General features: G+C 37.4%; 1 protein-coding gene across 1 annotated transcript in view; it reads left to right on the top strand.

The window, feature by feature from the left end:
* Positions 1–18,987, top strand: part of PARD3B (par-3 family cell polarity regulator beta) — a 588,698-nt gene that overhangs the window by 472,357 nt on the left and 97,354 nt on the right. The window contains exon 19 of the mRNA XM_023732913.1: positions 12,202–12,312. Coding sequence (XP_023588681.1) covers positions 12,202–12,312 — 111 coding nt within the window. The remainder of the gene's footprint in view (positions 1–12,201; positions 12,313–18,987) is intronic.

The following is an 18,987-nucleotide window of genomic DNA, read 5'->3' on the forward strand; positions in this document are numbered from 1 at the left end:
CAGAAATCAAGTTGTTGTTGTTATTGTTGTTTAATCCCAGATGTATTTTCTTTAATGATGTTATATTGCTGGAGAATGGGATTATATCCATTTTTATAAAACTATATTAAAATCCCATGGGAAATCAATTCCTATGAAAGAATTGCTGTGTTTTGTGTAGGTCCCTCTGGATAAAGGGAAACATAGTGGATTGCTTGATGGCTCTCCAGTGACTATCACGCTGGATTGGGCTCCTTTGGTATAAGGAGTCCTCGGACCTGGAAGATGCCTAGAATGTTCATTGTGCTGCTCAATGAATAGACAGAAACTCTAACATTATAAATTACTCATTTTGTAGTTAGGAACCTTATCTCATTTGTGGGTCCTGAAATTCTAAACACAAAGGAGAAGCTAAGAAAAAGGGGGTTTACAGACTTTAAAAAAATGAGTGGCTACCCTTGCAGGCAACACAGCTTTGACAAATTTCATGAGGTTTGTGACTTTCTGGCCCTTGAAGAGCCAAAGTATTATGCAGAATTTCACTTGAGACTTTCAGGATATATATATATATATTCTCTCAGCCTATTCATAGTTGAGAATCAGCTCAGCTTTATGACCTACTCTTAAGGGACTTACAGAATAAAAAGGGAAGCTAGTTAACTTTAAATCTAACAGAAATGTTGAAATCCGATCGCCTGCTTTACAGCCTAAGTTAGGGCTTAGATTTTTTAATTACCTCTTTCTCCAAAGGAACTCTTCTATCAAAGACTGTAGGTGGAGATATTCTTATTTGGAATTTTGTTAAAAATGAACTCTTACAACAAATATGAATAGTGCCAAAACTCTAGAGAACACAGCAACTACCTCACGCATATCTTATTTGAAACCTAGGATTAAGGAGGCAATAATTTCTGAAACTCTGAAATTAAAGGTTTAAATACGAGATAGACATCATGTTTTCTTACAGATGACATCTTGTAGACTAATCATCTTTAATGTATACTTTGGGTTTAAATTTCATCCTAGAATTTGGACTGGTGTTTTGAAGACAGGGTGTTGGTACAACATGAAAGAACTGGTCTTTGTGAGATATAAACCTAAGGTGAGTCAGTGCCCCATGGTGTTGGGATAGCCAGGTTCTTATTACCTTTTCCAGGTGAGCAACTGTCTGTCCCGCAGGTTGTATTACTGTGGCTGTAGACATCCAGGGCTGTGTGTTCCCGTGGAAAATACCTTCTAGCCTGGGAGCTTTATGGTGGGATAGCATGCTGAGTTATAGGAGATCACTGGGTCCTTCTTCTAGAATAGAGGATATAAAGGAAGGAGAAAAGCAGTATCTTCCCTGACCCTGGATATAATTCCACTTAATAATCAATAATAACTAGCTTAAGAATAGTTGCTGGAGAGTAGAATTACCCCATAGGGTTTCCAAGGAGCAGCTGGTGGATTGGAACTGCCAAACTTTTGATTAGCAGCTGAACACTTAACCACTGCACCAACAGGGCTCCTCACTAAGCATCAGGTACTAAGAAAGAGGGTAAGGACCATATTTGACTTATTTACTTACATCCTGAGCACCTGCTAGAGGATCTGGCACAAAATATGTACTCGGCAAGTATTTGTTGAATAAATGCCTGAATGCATGTGTTCATAAATAACAAAAATATATAAAAACCCAGTCCCAGCCCTTGAGGGGCTCTCACTTCAGTGATAGCTAAAATAGTGCCCTACCCAATATATAGCTGCCAGCATCAGTACAAACTCTGCTCAGCTCAGGACTGCTTCCGTGAATCCACTCTCCATTCCATCTTGACCAGAGAGAAATATACCTACTAAAGTTTGTTTTGGAGCCTTGGTAGCACAGTGGTTAAATGCTCAGGCTGCTAACTGAAAAAGGTTGGCAGTTCGAATCCACCAGCTGCTCCTTGGAAACCCTATGGAGCAGTTCTATTCTGTCCTTTGGGGTCTCTATGAGTCAAAATCAACTCGATGGCACACAACAACCAACAAGTTTGTTTTGTTTAGTAAAAATATCATACACATCATGAAAACATTAAACATGAGTTCTAGTGAATTGAGACATCTCAGAAAATAATTTCCAACAATTCTTTCTTATTCATCATAGCTTTTTTATTCTAGGGGGGGAAAAAGTTAAAAGAGCGTCTACTTTGAAGAATAGTTTCAAACTTAGTATCACTTACTAAGAATCAATATAATAACTCTTCATTGTTTAAGGCTCTCATACCAGCTCTATCGTGCATTAATTATTTTGCTTCTTTTGTATTTGTACAATAAATGCTTGACAAAAAAAGCCACATAATTTAAGATTTTTATGACACAATGGAAAAGTTTCGCACCCCTGGGGGGTGGGGGCGTGTGTGAAATTCTGTGATGTTCTCTTTGTCTTCTCAAGGAAGATTTTGTATTTAAAAAAAAAAAAAACTTGAAAAGGAAAAAAATCTCTAGATATACCTTGTGTGCAGAAGGTTTAGAATATATAGAACATGAAAGAATGTTACCTGAGCTATACAGGGTTAATGCTGCATGTTCTTAATTTTAAATCTCAGATAAATATGATTTCAGCTTTGATCCTATGTGGACTAATTCTTTTGTCACTCAACTAATTAATTCAGTATGCTAGAGAAAAGATGCTAATTTGGGCATCAAAGAAGTGATAATTTTTTTGTTTAATCAGAGTTATAAAGATAAGTTTTACTCCCATTAGACTGAGTCTGGAGCACAATCATTTTATTCTTGTTCAGTGCAGATGAATTGCATGGAAAATGTGCCCTGTTTCTCTTAATTTCTGAAGATGGAGCAGTGACATCCAGGAATCCCTTTAAAATGGTCCTTTGCGTAGTCACTATAAAAAAAAAAAAAATCATTTCTTCTCATAGTCGTTTTTTTCCTTACTTATCAGAGTTAGATATGGTCTTTCTGATAATGGATTTCACACTAATTCCATATACATTCATCTGTGTTATCGGAATGTAAGTAGTATTTGACATTTTATTTAGAGACTACAGAGGAGACCTACAGTTTCCACAGAACTTTTAATTAGCTCACCCTGGGTTTGATTCTTTTGACATGAGTCAGTTTTTCCTTTCCCAGGCAGTTTATTGAGATGACCCCACCTGCATGTGAATGGTAACCTCGGAGCTATTTCCCATTGGGGCTATTTCCTTCTGCAAGATGAACTGTGGTCAATATGGCGTGAGCCCTGGCAAGTTGAGCATGGGAAGACCAAGGCAGTTGGGGAATCTCCCACCATTGGCAGAAGAAGATGTTCAGAACTGAGGTGTGATTGGGTCTCAAATCAGCCTTTCCTTTCCTAGTTTTTGGGGTACTGGAGCAAAGACATAAAGAAAAGGAAAGGAAAAAAGAAGGGGAGATACTGTGGGTGCACAAATGAAAAAGGAGTATCTGGCTGTTTGCTGAAGCCTAAATTCCAGCCATATGATCTGTTTGAATTAGTATTAGTGTTTTATGTATAGGCCATGAGTTGTGTCTACATACTCAACCAGCCTTCAGAGGACCCCAAAGATCCACTTAAAGATAATAATAATAAAAAGGAAGACGCCATATATCTTGCTGCTTTGAAATAAGTAAACATTTAATAAAAAGAAAAGCCTTTTTAACTATAAAGAAAACATAAAATGCAAGAAGATCTATTTCTTTAATGTTCTTGTTAAATATATTTCCCAGAAATCGTAAGCATTTAGTCTGACTCAATAAGGCTCTTGCATACAATGTCTTAAAGCCAGTGAGAGTCTATGAAAGCAATTAATCAAAGTTCAGCACACTCCTGAAGAGTATTTCTTCTTCTGGAAAGCGGAGGGATAGAATAACTTAAAACTCAGTGTGGTAGTGACAGTTAATAAGGCTTTTATAGTCCCTGTGTGGATCTGAAAATCATGCCTTATTAGTATCTTTATCTCTCTTGCTCACTTATTCATGCTTATTTTCATTTAATTTTAATTTCTGTCGTCTTTTTCATTTTTTTAAATTTTTTCCTAACAAGAGTGCTGCTTTAGTAATCCCAGAGTTTTCATTTGCAAAAAAAACTCAACAAAGTAACTGCCTACTGTCTTTTACAAATCTCTTAACTGATCCTTACAAATCAATCTTCCAGAGGCCCATTTTTTTAAAGAATACTTACAGTGTGTTTTCCTTTACTTTGCTTTCTGAACCCTGTCGCCTTTTTTTTTTTTTTTTTAAATATATTCAGTACTTCCAAATATATTGTGTTTCCTAGTCCCTTAGTGTCGGGAATGCAAATTAGCCAGAGAGATGTTTAAGGCTCTGCCCAGCAGATGTTTTATCCACTTAGGCAAAAATCTTAGAATGCTGTAGGACCTCCCTGCTTCTTAATCCTAAAAACAAACAAACATCAACATATTTGAGATCTGAAGATTCCCTGCTTCAGAATGAAAAGTTACCGTGACCACTAATTTAGGAATCACATCCCTGGAATGAGCAACAACCCAAGAGAGAAGGAGCTGTTTAAGGGATGGGTAGGAAGATTGGCCTTAAAGGTAGATAAATACATCAATGGGATGAGGTGTGTTTGTTATTTTCATATATCTCTTCATCATCTCGGAAATACATAAACATACCCAAAATAGATGTCTAAACATATATTGTCAGAAATGAAAATTTTAATTAAGAGTCTAATTGTTAGGGTTTCAACACATGGCCCAGTTAAGGTTAATTATTATAGTTTTTAAATATTGATATTTTTCTTTTGTTATTAAAACATCAGTTCACTCACTTTCTACTTGTGTATATCTATCCCATAAAGCAAATCCCTATTTATTCTTGCTTGCCACAGTGTGGCCCTTCCATTGTGAAAAGCATACTGGGTTTTGTAACATTCAGCATCCCTCCTTGAAAGCAATCGGCATTAGCCATGGAAAGCAAAGATACTATGGAAGGCTGAAAGTAAAATTAGAATGTTCTTCTTTCTTGATAAAGATTGGTCTGTAGCAAATTGAAATCAGTTCATTACTCTATCAATAACATAAAAATAGGCAATGCCCTTATGTACCAAACTAAGGGGGAGGGGGACAGAAACCCTCCTCTAACTGGTCAATTTCTACTGAATTTTTATCAGAGTCATTAACTCTCAAGTATTATGGGAACCACGTGAAATAAACAAGGAAAGACTATTGCAATGTAAATTTTAGAGACACGCAATAGCTGAAGTGCAGGAAACCATGAGGTTACAATACATGGAAGTTAATTCGATCAGCATATGCATATGCTAATTCAGAACCCAGTTTAGAATACATCAAACAACAGAAACATTTAATGGGTGGATTTCAAAATCAACTATGGAAATACAGTCAAAAGGCTGTGAACTTCTCTGCCCCCATGTTTTGCTTGAGCTATTTCAAACTGTGCAGTTTGTAAAATTAGAAGGAAATGTCACTTGTGGTTTGTAAGACAACTAGTTTCAGGGTTATCCTAAAGTCCATTCTCCAAATCCAGAAAATATTGTGACTATGAGATTTGTACATTTTTACATCTGACACCGTTCTATAGTTTCCAAGTAATATTAGTGGTGACTGGGTCTGGTAGCCTTCTCCAAATGCATCATTTATACCAATATGATGATCAACTCCTCATTGTAGAGGAAATGTACATACTTTCAGTTTCAAACTTTCAATTCTGTTTGGATTCATGGCTCGCCATTAATTTGGAACAAGAGTGTCTGAACTTTTTCTCCATCTGGCTTTTTAGTCCTCGTAAACTATCACTCAGGATTGTTTTTTTATAGTGTATCCACTAAGTGGAAAGGTCGATGGTAATAGCTGTGTAAACTGCCCAGTGGGATCTAGGAGGAAACTTGTAGACAGGCAGAACTTAGCAGAATTAAGAAGTGAATTAAATGAGAGCCTAGAAGTAGAAAAAGCCAGAGGTTAGAGCTATACATATCTTGAATTTAGATGATTTGTCAGGGTATGTATAGGAGTCTGGGAAGGATTGAAAGTCATCATTACCTAGAAAACTCAAGGAAAAAAGTAGAATCAGAAGAAAATATTTACTGAGAAACTGGGAGAGAACCACTAAGAGTTAAACTCTTTATCACACACAGAACAATGGGCTCCTGGGGGGTATTTAGATAGTTGGGTTGAAGGGTCAGATGTTTTTTCCTGATACGTTGATTTTGTTTGTAGTTAAATTCCATGTGCATAGTCCAGTGTAATGTGTAGTGGCTGAACAGCCTCTTCTCTAGATGGCTGTTCAGGGTCTCCCCCGTCTAGGCAAAATAACAACATAAGTGAGATCTATTTTCATGTTTTTCTTTTCCACCTTATTTAATTCCATCTCCCTTTATTTCTTCCCCTTAAATTATACTAAGAACTCTTGTTTCATGGATAGGAACCATTTCCCTTATACAAGTTATATCATTAACTGAAAAATTAATTACTTGGGACTGCCTCCATTTCTCCTTTATCAACTCTGTAAGGAGCCCTGGTGGCACAGTGGTTAAGAGCTCAGGCTGCTAACCAAGAAGGTCAGCAGTTCAAATCCACCAGCCACTCCTTGGAAGCCCTGTGGGGCAGTTCTACTCTGTCCAGTACGGTCACTATGAGTCAGAATTGACTCGATGGCAGCGGGTTTGGGTTCAACTCTATAAAGAAACTGGTTTTCTCCCCGAGCTGCCGCTTTTTTTCCGAGTCTTCTTTCTCCCATATTAGGCCAGGCCCTCCAGAGGTGCTGTATATCTCTTTGTGGTGCAGATGGTTAAGCACTACTACTAGCCAAAAGGTTGGTGGTTCAAACCCACCCAGAGGCACCTCAGAAGACAGACCTGGCAATCTGCTTCTGAAAGGTCCCAGCCTTGAAAACTTTATGGAGCAGTTCTACTCTACACACTGGGATGACAACTAACAACAACAACTTCTTCTATTATCATGAACATTAGTCTCCTCTCTCCTTTATCTTCAACCTCTCCTTCTCTCTGAGATTTTTTCCCATCAATAAGCAAAGGTGCTTTGGTACCAGCTGAACTGAGAACTTCCTTCTTCAACATCCCACCCACTTCAGCTACCACCTTACCAGCCAAACTTCTTGAAAAGGCTGTACACACACACAGGCACACACTTTTATATTTACATGCCATTCACTCTTGAGATCGCTCCCACCTAACTACTGCTCACATCACTCCACCAGCCTTGCCGAGGCTATGAATGACTTCACGTTGCTGCATCTAATGAATACGTTTCAATCCTTACCTCAGTGGACTTCTCAACAGTATTCCCATCTGTGGACCATGCCTTCCTTTTGGCAGCACTGTCTCTTATGTCCTTTTCCACCATGCTCTCCTGATTTTCTTCGTATCTCTCTGGCTGTTTTTGTTTTGTTTTTCTGTCTCTTTTGTCCACCCCTTCTCCTCTATCCAAGCTTTAAATGTTACTCTTCCTCAGGAGCTGGTCCTAGGCCTGGGCCCATCTATTTGGATTTGTCAATGGCATACCAAAATAATCATGTTTAAGATTGAATTTTTGATACCTATTTGCCCACCATTCCCAAATCACTGTCTTCTCTTTTCAATGCCCACTTCCATAGTCCAAGATTCCATCATCTTTGACCAACATTGCTGCAGTAGCCCCCAATGAGTTTTAATGCTTTTATTTATATTATTGCTTTTATTTGCTGTTGTTTACTTCCACAACCAGAATGGTGTTTTAAAAATGTACATCACATTATTATCAACCCTGCTTAAAAGAACTCTGTAACTCCTCCATTTTCCCCTCCACCAAATCTTTCAATCTACCAGTTTCTTCACCCAGCTTCTCTCTTTCTTGAATTATTCAGAAATGACCTACCATCACTCTCAGACTAAAACTCAAGCTTCTCTCAGACTTACACTATATGGCCCTTGTCTTCATTTCTGTCCACATCCCGCACAAGTCTCCCGTCTGTTCTTTGTACCTTTGCCACACTGGCCTTTTTCACTTCTTGTGTTTGTGTTGTCTTTGCGTGTGTTATTTCCTCCATGCGCAAGGCTTTTCTCCCACTCTTTGCTGTTCTGAAACCTCTCATCCTTATAGTCTTGACTTAACTGCCATTTCTCCATCAAGGCCTTCCCCAAGGAATTAATTCCCTATCATTGTCCCTCCTAGCATCATCCATAGCATGTTCTACAACTTGTAATTACATATAGATACCCATTTGGTGTCTGTCTGTATCCTTTACTAGAACATAAATTCCATGAGGGTTTTGTTTGGTTTTGTTCCCCAACAAAGTAACAACCTATATCAAGGGCCTGTGATAATATCTGGCACATTGTGGATGCCTAATAAATATTTATAAAACAGATGTATGAAAGAAGAAAAGAAAAAAGAAAGGAAGAAAGGAGGAAGGAAGAAAAAAGGGCAGAGCAGGGAAACAGACAGAGAGAGACAGCAACATAGAGGGAGAGAGAAAAGGAAGGAAGAAAGGAAGGAAGAAAGTAGGAAAGGGTTTTCCATGATGCTGTGTCGTATAAACTCTGTGGAAATGAACAGGGACAGGTGTTTTAAACAAACTAATAATTCGTGAAAATCTAACTTTACATAAAGGGTAAGTTGAAAGGTGATTTTTTCACTTTACAAAAAGATCTATCATAAGATTTTTTAAACAGGCTTCCCAGGTACATGTAAAGTAAGATTTTATTGATTAAAACCATGTGTCTGTACAGAATTTTTCAGGACAATATCTTCTATTGAAAGCAAGATCGACCTATAAGCAATTTCCTTAAGGCAGCTAGCTCAGAATGGCCAACTCTCAAATTTCAAAAGTAATAGATAATGGGGGGCTTGGAATGCAGTGGATATTTGAAACCCTTAGAATGCAAAGCAGTAATTTCAGCCATTCAGAGTCCTTATGACTTTTCTCACAAAAATAGCTAATAATAGGGAGATGTATCAATGTATTTGAACTGCTCAACTGTTCTCTCTGTGTCTCAGTGAAAGTAAGAATGGCTGTGAAATGACCCCCAAAGAAGCCACTATGCAAAAGAGAACAAAGGCTTGGAAAATTCAACAAACTGACTCTTTCCTCCCAACTCTCCCCAGTCTACACCCCACCCGCAACACTACCACTACCACTACTGATAATTAAGCTGTTTGATTATGAAACTGGAAAAATAATTGAGTGTTTTAATAAATGAAATGTAGGTAACTTCTCTGTGTCTTGATTTCCTCATTTGAACAATGTGGAAGCCTTTCGGAAGATTATTGTTTTATCATCCTGTTCTTGAACCTACCTAAACATTATAAAATAAGGTAACTTGTGACGACTCTCTCCTTCCGATGAAATAAATTTCACAGCTTTTTCTCTACTTGTTGGAAACTTTAATAAATGATCATGAACTTTAAATCAAAACATTTATAATATTTGTGGCATTGGTTAAGTTGACCATTATTGACAATTCTTGCTAACAAGAAAACAGTTTACAGAATTTACTTAAAACAAACATTTTCTTTGTCAAACATATTCTACTGCGATGAAAGCATAGTTAGCTATTCTTGAACTACATTATAGCTAAAATATTTTAGCTGCCAGGAAGAAGAATAACTTATTGGCTATGGTAATAAAGATCAAGGTAGGCTAGAAGATGAGTTAGTTTTACCCTTCAAAAACAAGACTACTTTCAGGAAATTCAAAACCTCTAAATTTAGAAGAAAATATATGGAACATGGGGAAAAAAGAAGCCTAGTATCTGTAGACCTTTTGGCAACATTTTTGCCCTCATCAGCCTCCTGAACGATTATTTCTACCTTGACTTCCCACAATTTTCAATTTTTTGCCCAAATATTACTATATTCAATGACATTTGTGGGAAAGTTATTTATCTAAGTGATGTACTAAGGTATTAACTTCTCACTGAAAGGTATTTAAAGTAATAATGATGATCCCTAAGACTTTTCTTCATGGGTCTGGAAAGCTACAAAATGTATTCACGGAAATACACGTTACTTAGAAGTCTCCTGCTTTGTAAGTTAAGTAGAGGCCTTGGATATGTCAACAAATCTGAATTATATTTGCAAGTTAATATTTTTATATTTTTCTCTGTATTTTTTCTCTCTTTCCTATTTATTTCTACAAAGGGTAGGTCATTTCTTCAAAGAGGAAAAGGACTGGATTCAGAAAGGGAGGCATAAATGAAGAGACAAAAAAAGGGGTGGGGGGCTGGGGATGATGGAGTTAGAGCTGATAGTTGGTCAGCCAAGGTCTCAAGACTAGACTGGACACACCGAAAGAATTTTAGTAGGAGCAGAAGTAGATGGAGAGATGCGGATGGGGAGGGAGAAAGTTCTTAAGAGTTTGCTAATTGAAATTGTAAATTAAGAAATATTCAGAGGAGTGAAGACTGGGAGAGGCTGGCAGGATGCAGTATGTACTGTGTTAACGACAGGAATATGGATATTGCCAGTGACATTTCCAGGTTAATACTCAGAGTTTCCACCTAACAACTTTTGGTTTGGACTGAAACACAATGTAGAAAGGAAATATAACCGATTTGTATGCAATTCTGAAGAAGACAGAAATATAGCTTATTTTGTGATTATTCTATTATTCTGCTTGCTCATATTACAAGAGTTTCTTTAAAATTAATGTCAGGTCTCTATGTAAGGAAATTCTGATTGTGTGTATGTGTGTAGGAGAGGTCAGCCAAGCATGTATAATTTGAAAAATCTCCCCAGGTTAGTATATGTGCCTGTGTGTGTGTATTTGTTGTTGCTGCTGTTGTTGCTGCTGTTGTTATTTATAGTTGAGTTGACTGACTCGTGGAGACCCCATGTACAACAGAATGAAGCATGGCCAGGTCTTGTACCTTCTTCACTATCACTGATATCTTCAAGTCCATTGTCGTGGCCGCTGTGTATATCGAGTACCCTCTAACCTAAAGAGCTCATCTTCCAGCATTACCTCAAATAATATTCTGTTGTAGTGCGTAGGATTTCCATTGGTTAATTTTCGGAAGTAGATCGCCAGGCTTTTCTTCCTAGTCTGTCTTAGTCTGGAAGCTCTGCTGAAACCTGTCCACCATGGGTGACCCTGCTGATTTTTAACATACTGATAGCATAGCTTCTAGCTTCATAGCAACACACAAGCCACCACAGTAGGACAGACTGACAGGTGGTAGGTAGGTAGGTGGGTGGGTGGGTGGATGGATGGATGGTTGGATAGATATACATGTACATACACACACACACACACACACACACACACGTATATCACACATACACACACGATTAAACTTTGCTACTGTTTAATAAGTAGCAAGGAATAAGTGGAATGTCCAGAGATTTAGAAGAATCTTTACCTTAACGGAAGAATATGCATATTTGAGTGACTTTTTTTCCTGATTATTAGCAGTGCATCTAGTCATCATCTTTTTTCGTGTTTATTGATGCTAAGACCATGGGAGGTTCCTTTCAGAGAAAATATCTATTTGGAAAAATACCTGTCATTTAAGAATGTATCCTAATAATAATTTAATCTCACCTTCTTTATTTTCATTTCAGATGTGCAGTTTTTATGTTCCTAAAAGTGCTAAGGGAACACAGTGTGTTTTAAAGCATGATAATTGTCACAGTTGACGTATGCCAGGCACCAAGGAGTGCTCAGAGCCTGTAACCTCAGACTGACTTAGCAATGAGAGGAGTGAACGTGGTGTATTCAGAAGAGTACAGTGTAGGAGGCCACACAGGCTCTAATCCCAGCCCTGCCCTAAACCTGGTGGATGGTCTTGGTCAAGCCCAGAGACCTTGCTGAGCTTTTGGTTCTTCACTTATAAAATAAGAGCATTGGATTAGGTATTCTACAAGGTCCCTTACAGTACCATCGTTATACAATCCTGTGATTTTAGTCTTAAATTTCAATGCCATATGGAGCTCTGGAGGCCTGTTTAGGAGCTTGGTCAGTTTCTAGTTATATGTTAATGATGACTATTCAGTTTTTTGCTCTCTCTTGAGTTGATGGTTAGAAATAATTAGTATTTTGATCACATGATATTGTGCTTGATGCACAATAAATATCTGAGTGGAAGGAAGGAAAGAGAATTTAACAACCACATTACTTTTCTGTTTTCATGATTTATTTTACTTCCATTTTGTGCAACACGATCTTGTATTGCTTAGAATAAAGAATTAGGTTTTAATGAGTTCATCTCATAAAGGAACATGGTTATTGTTAACAACCATCTTCTCCTTCATGTTTCACTAGATTTGGAAAGAAGAAAGAAGAGAAGGGTGGAAAGGCTGAGCAGAAAGGTACTCTGAAGCCTGGTGGCCTGAGAGAAGAGGAGCTGGAAAAAATGAAAGAAGAACGTGAAAGGTGAGAGGAAATGCTGAGCTCCTTATTTTATTTGTGTCCATGGCCTGTGTGTTTAATGTAGTTATTGTAACAATCAACTGCAGAAATCTTATTTTAAGATGCTTAAAGATCAGCTAATATAAAAGGAAAAGCACCTGATAGAAAAGGAATCTGCCTTTCTGGGGAATTTTGATTATATTTTGAGAAGAAATTAACTTCATGTTTTTATTATATCAGTATTTATAATTCCATACTATGCTATCTCTAATGTCAACTCTACCAGTGCCTATTTTCTTTGTGGTTTAAACGATGAGTTATGTTTTTAAAGGTCATTTTGATACTGATGTTTAGAACTATCAGATTCCGATAGTCTGTTCCTAATTTTTGTCAAACTGTTGTATGCCTCCTTAATTTTATTCTGCTAAATCCATGTGAGTACTGTAATTTGAGGAGTACACGTCCTTCATTTTAAAAAAGCCAGTGTCTTTTTTTAGGCTATCTGCAAGTTAAAAAGTACAAAGTATGTAGCCCATCTGTTAAAGGGCCAGTTTCATTTATGGAAATAATAGCAGTTTGCAAGGGCTGAATTCTCCTGTTTGAGGGGCTTAATGTTCCATTAGAACAAGAGGTCCTTCACATATCTTTGATGTTAACTCTAGCACTTATCCCAAGTGAACGTGTAAATGGCTGATTTTGAAACATGTAATTGAATATTCGGATTTCTCCTGAAAATCCTTCCCCTTCACAACTAAATGGAGCTTGGAGAAAGACAGAGATTATGGCAAAACTAGCATAAAATGTTAAGTATTTGATTCTGACTTCATCATATATGAAATCAGATTTATCCATCTTTTCACTTGCTCATTAGTTGCTTTAGTTCTTATAGTTTTTAAGGAGTCAGTTCTCTTATTTATTTTCATACTCAAGTATATATTCTAAGAAAATCATACCTATTCATTGTGTTTTCTAGCACACAGCAGCCTCAGAGTATCTGCTGTTAGCCTTTGACCCCTATCTTGTTGTCTATTCCTGTTGAGATGGCTGACTTTATCAATAGCGAGGAAAAAAACCTATTTAGTCCTTTCTCATTGTTGAGAGATTGATAAGCTCAGTTCCAGAGTCAGTGGAGCAGTTAAAAGGAAATCAAGTGCTTTACATTGTTGTTGACTTTTCACCCGACAGAGGTGCCCCAAAGACGAGAAAGATGCATTCTCCGTCATAGCCCAAGATTCAGTAATCCCGTAATGTAAAATGTAATTCAGGTTAAGATTTTAATGCATATATTGGCAAAGGCATCTAGGCAGTGAGCCTACATCATAGATCTTCACTGCTCCCCTGATTTCATTTACTGAGGCTCTGCATCCCATGCCTCATCTTCAGGAAATGGAGCTGTTTGCTAGAATGCAGACTTCACATTTTTTGCAGCTCACATCTTTCTTGGGTATGAAGGGGGAAAAAAATCCTCTTAGTAGCTGGGGAACTGTATGCCAGCTAGAAAATTGACAACCCATAAAATAAGGTGGGTTGTGTTTAAGCAAGAGTTCATTTCCTTTCTGGTTTTGCCTTTAGGAAGCAGGTGCCTGAGGGAGTTTTGTTCTTAAAAGCAGGGCTGTAAATTTGCCGCAGCTGACTATATAGGCTTCAGGTCCAATTTTCTCAAAATATGTCTGGTCAAAATATTGAAAGAACTGTAAGCTTCCACTTAGGCCGCTTCCCACATGTGAACACATAAAATACATCTGATGCGGGTTTGCTAGAGACAGCATTGTCTCAATCATGTGCTAGGGGAAGAAGTTGGAGGAGTTGATTTTATGGTTGAGTGCTATAGAATTAATGACCAGGGGCATTTCAACAATTTAGGGACTGAGGTCCATGGAGGTTGGAGGTGAAGGCTGAGCATTTGGCGTTGCTCCCAGCCCTGGAGCCCTGTTCCTTAGCTCGCCGTCATCCATAGGAAACCAGTTCACAACTCTTAAAGAACTCAGCAAGTATATCACTCTTCATGGCATGACCGTGGGGAAAAAAATAGGATAAAATACGAAATCATATCTAAAAACTCACAGAGTTATCCTTTTTTCCAAATACATTTAAAAAATGTTTTCTTAAGATAATCTAAGCCATCCTATTGCTTACCTGTTCCATCTTAACTGTAATAAATATGTAATAGTTGGTCGTTAACATAGTTTTTTTTTCAAAGGAGTTAAAGCACTTAAGTAAAATATATACTGTACAGTACTGGAGCCAGCCCTTACCAGCTCATGAGAGGCAAGTGTGTAACTTTCAAGAATTTTGGGATCCAGTTGTTAAACCATTGATCGTTAGAAATTGGCCATGTTGGGAGTATTTACATCACAGAAATTGCAAATGCGCAAAATTGGATTTTTTTTTTTTTTCCCAAAGAGCCTATTTTACCAGCACACCACTCTGGGCCTATACCAACTGTCTTCCATATTTAACCTGGAAGAAGTTATTTAAAATAAAGGCAAAGAAGAAAAAAAAAGAAAGAAACTCATCCAACTCAAACCGTATGATTTCTTACAGCACTGTTTCTCAAATTGTGGTCCGTGAACCACGTGCATCAGAGTAAATCATTTGAGGAGCTTGTTAAAAACCCACACCAGACTTGCGGAATTAGAATCTTGGGAGTTGGAGACCAGGAATCTATCTTTAGTGGGCTAGCTCAAGGTGATTCTTCTAACTTGTAGAGACAGGATTTGGCTGGAACATTAGATTAAACCATTCTAATTTTATGAAAACTGATGCATAATTTGTTTTTTTTTCCCCAAGAAGACCGAGTAAGCTGGTCTATATATATATTGTCAGTTCTCCTCATGTGCTCTCTCTGAAGCATCTTACCTTGCTGGCACATTCTTATGTGAATAAAAACCCTGCCAGTGCTCACTCACATAAGGGAATATGAAACACTTTCCTCCAGAACCCCATACACATATGCACACAAAACTTATAAAAGCAATACAAATTCATTAACAAAATTTTGGAAACATAAAAAGGTACAAATAAGACTATGAAAACCACGCATAATCCTACCAGGACCCTATAAAACCAAAAAACCAAGCCCATTGCTGTCAAGTCAATTCTGACTCATAGCGACCCTAGAGGACAGAGTAGAACTGCCCCATAGGGTTTCCAGGGAGCAGCTGGTGGATTCAAACCGCTGACCTTTTTGTTAGCAGCCAAGCTCTTAACCATTACATCACCAGGTCCCCCTATAACCCCATAACCACTATTAATGTTTTTCATCTTTTTTCTATGCATATATTTTCTTTGCAATCTTGATATCCATGCTGCATATGTGTCATATTTTTACGCAAATAACGCATGCCCTCTACATTTGTTTGCTGGCCATGGCCTCCCCGCCACCAGGCACTGTCACAAGCGCCATCATGCCAATCCTCTTCCACAAGTTGCTGTTTAAAAAAAAATTTAGCATAGCATGCTTATGAAAATACTTCACAGGGGAAGGGTGCAGCCAGCAAACAAACACAGAAGATGTGCGTTATTTGCGTAAAAACACAGTAATACCTTGCTTTTTTCACAGCATTATATTGTGAGCATTTCCCTATATCATTAAGGGTTTTGAAATGACATTTTTGATGACTGTTTAATATTCTCTGAGCTCAGTATACCTTAACTTATTTATCTTCTGTTATTGAACACTTAGTTTGTCTCCAGTTTTTCACTTTACAAATAATACTTTGATGAGCACCTAGATACAAAGATCTTGATAGAGTACCTCCTCTTAAATCATAGAATTCCTTCTTGAAGGTTCAGTTTCCTTATGTTTTACCCTAGGATTAATTTAACCTCACACTGTAAATTTTAAGATTATATTAGCCCACTCCACTCTATGCATTACTTTCCTTATGATTTCCATGGCTACTTAATATCTAGTTTCTGGTATGGAACTATTTTGGTGCTATATATGACTAGCATATTCTTAGTTACAGTTATGAAAGGTCAAAAAAGCCACATTCGGTTGATTGGGTTACTAAATTAGATTGGGGGACTGTTCTAGCATCTACAGCAATGGTTCTCAGTGGGGCAATTTTGCCCCCCAGGGGACATTTGAGTATGTCTGAAGACATTGGATGTGGTTAAACATCTTAAAATGCACAGGATAGCCCTTGCCCACTGCACCAGTGAATTATCTGAATCAATATGTCAGTAATGCAGAGGTTGAGAAACCCTGTTCCAGTCTCTAGACTTCACAAAGCGTAAGGATATTCTCCCGGACATCAGAATTGCATTGTCTCATAATATCCTGTGGACTGTGGATAAGGTACAGAAATATATACCAAATGATATAACCATAGAAAGATTTTTAGCTCTTTGAAAAACTGTACCCAACAATTGTGAATGTTTAGGCCATCCATATAAGCTTATAAAAATACAGTTTTTCTCAAAAAATTTATTTTTATTAAGCCTGTCCTACTGAACGTTGTCGTCATTGACGGTGACCTGTTGATCAGATTGTGAATGCCAAGAAGCTGCAGGGGTTGATAGTATGTCTGATGACAGAATCATCTGGAACCATGGACTGAATCAAACATAAAGAAACTTAATAGGAATAAATGTCATAATAGGAATAAATGACTTTAGATCCAAAAATGAGCTGTATAAACACAGGATGTGGAAGGTTTGACTTAATACCAAATATATGAAAATTTGCCTGATGGTTTTAGTTGAGGGTAAGTTTAGCATGAGTCAACATGAGGATATGCCTGCCAAAAAATTAATCCATTCCTAGGCTACATTATTGTAAATTCATGTACAAAACAAGGGAGGAAACCGTAATTCCTATTTTAAACTTCTCAGATCACACCTGGAATATCTTCTGCCTCTCTCACACACAATGAATGGAGGCACTAAATCCATGTCTTATGAAAAGTGTTGGAGGACCTGAGATGCATATAGCTTGGAGAATCAAGACTGAGCTGATTTCATATGCTAGAAAAACTGTTACATAGAAGAGGGATTATACTTACAGTTTGGTATCCGTTTTGTTCTATTCTACTTACTTTGTCTCTCTCTTCATTCATTACCTTCTTGCAGATTCTAATGGGGCAGTATTTCAAAAGAGGTAGCTTTCAGCTTAATAGAAGAGAAAATATAACAATTAGAATGCCTTATGAGACAATGAGCTTGCTGACTCTGGAAATGTCTAATTAGAGAGGATTAGTGCATCAAACCATTGGACTAGATCAGAGTTTCATAAACTTCAGTCATAGATATATTATCTTCATTGTCTTAATTATACCTGTACTTATGTAAATAAATAAATTATTCTATAAATGCATAACCACATAAGTTAGTTTTTGTAATTTAACACATTAAGCCACATACAATCTAAAATCAGATTGTGGTTGCTAATGCTACATTTGTCCACAGACAATCTCTAAGGTCTTTCCTAGATCTTGTTGTTGTTGTTATTTGCTGCTGAGCTGTTTCTGACTCATGATGACCTTATGTCTAACAGAATGAAATGTTGTCCAGTCCTGCACCATCTTCATGATTGTTGGTATGTTTGAGTCCATTGTTATGGTTGTTATGTCAGTCCATCTCATTGAGGGTTTCCCTCATTTTCCTTGGTCCTCTACTTTACCAACCATGATGTCCTTTTCTAGTGATTGGTCTTTCCTGATCACATGTCCAAAGTAAGCAAGTTAAAGTTTCTCCATCCTCACTTCTAAGGAACATTCTGGTTCTTTTGGCAGTCCACAATATAATCAATGTTCCTTGACATATCTAAGTATATAAAATGGAAGCATCTTCTTTGATTTCCTAGAGTGCCCTTTCTTGAAATTGCCATGACTTTGGTTCATGGTAGTGTATGCACTATTCTTACCTGAATACGTAAGTCCAAGTCTCTTGCTCTGAATTGCGTAGTAGGATTTTCTTAGTCTTATATTTGATTTCCTGAGCTGATGATATATGCCCTCCTGATATAAGTCAAACAGTTCATTGCAATGAAGCCTTGGTTTAAATAATTCATCATTTTGTTCATGCTTCAGTGAGATTGGCCATAATAAAATATTAGTTCCAAAGACCTATTCATCCTTGCTAGGATGAATCCAATAGTATATTCAAAGATTATTTCTCCTAGAATCTCTTTTTCAAGCTAAGTTAAATTATCATTTTCTAGACATTCAGATTACATAAATTAGTATCGTGAGCTGAAAGCAAGAGATTGTTATAACAAGTCAATAAATGTATTTTTTTGTTTAATTCTAAAACTTTAGCTTAAGTGTATAACCCTCTGCAAAGTATGAAACTAAGTAGATTCTTGGATCTATAAAAAACCTAATTACATGCATGTTGTACTTGTATTGTTAATACCTTCTCAAAAATCAGGTGGAGATTGGTTGAAGAAAAGTATGTTCCCCTAGTTTATTTAGGATTATTGTAATGGGAGGAAAAATCCCCATTGGCATCAAAGGCTGTCTTCCATTAAAGCCCGATATTAAAAACCAGTTGCTGTTGAGTTGATTTTGACTCATTTTGCCCCACATGTTGCGGAGTAGAACTGCTCCGTAGGGTTTTCAAGGCTATGACGTTTCAGAAGCAAATTGCCAGGCCTTTCTTTTGAGGCATCACTTTTGGTTAGTAGTCAAGCACTTAACCATTTGCACCACCTAAGGACTCCTAAGTCTCACGTTACTGACCCTGAAATAAAAT

Source organism: Trichechus manatus, unplaced genomic scaffold (assembly GCF_000243295.1).
Source record: "Trichechus manatus latirostris isolate Lorelei unplaced genomic scaffold, TriManLat1.0 scaffold00056, whole genome shotgun sequence".
Lineage (NCBI taxonomy): Eukaryota > Metazoa > Chordata > Mammalia > Sirenia > Trichechidae > Trichechus > Trichechus manatus.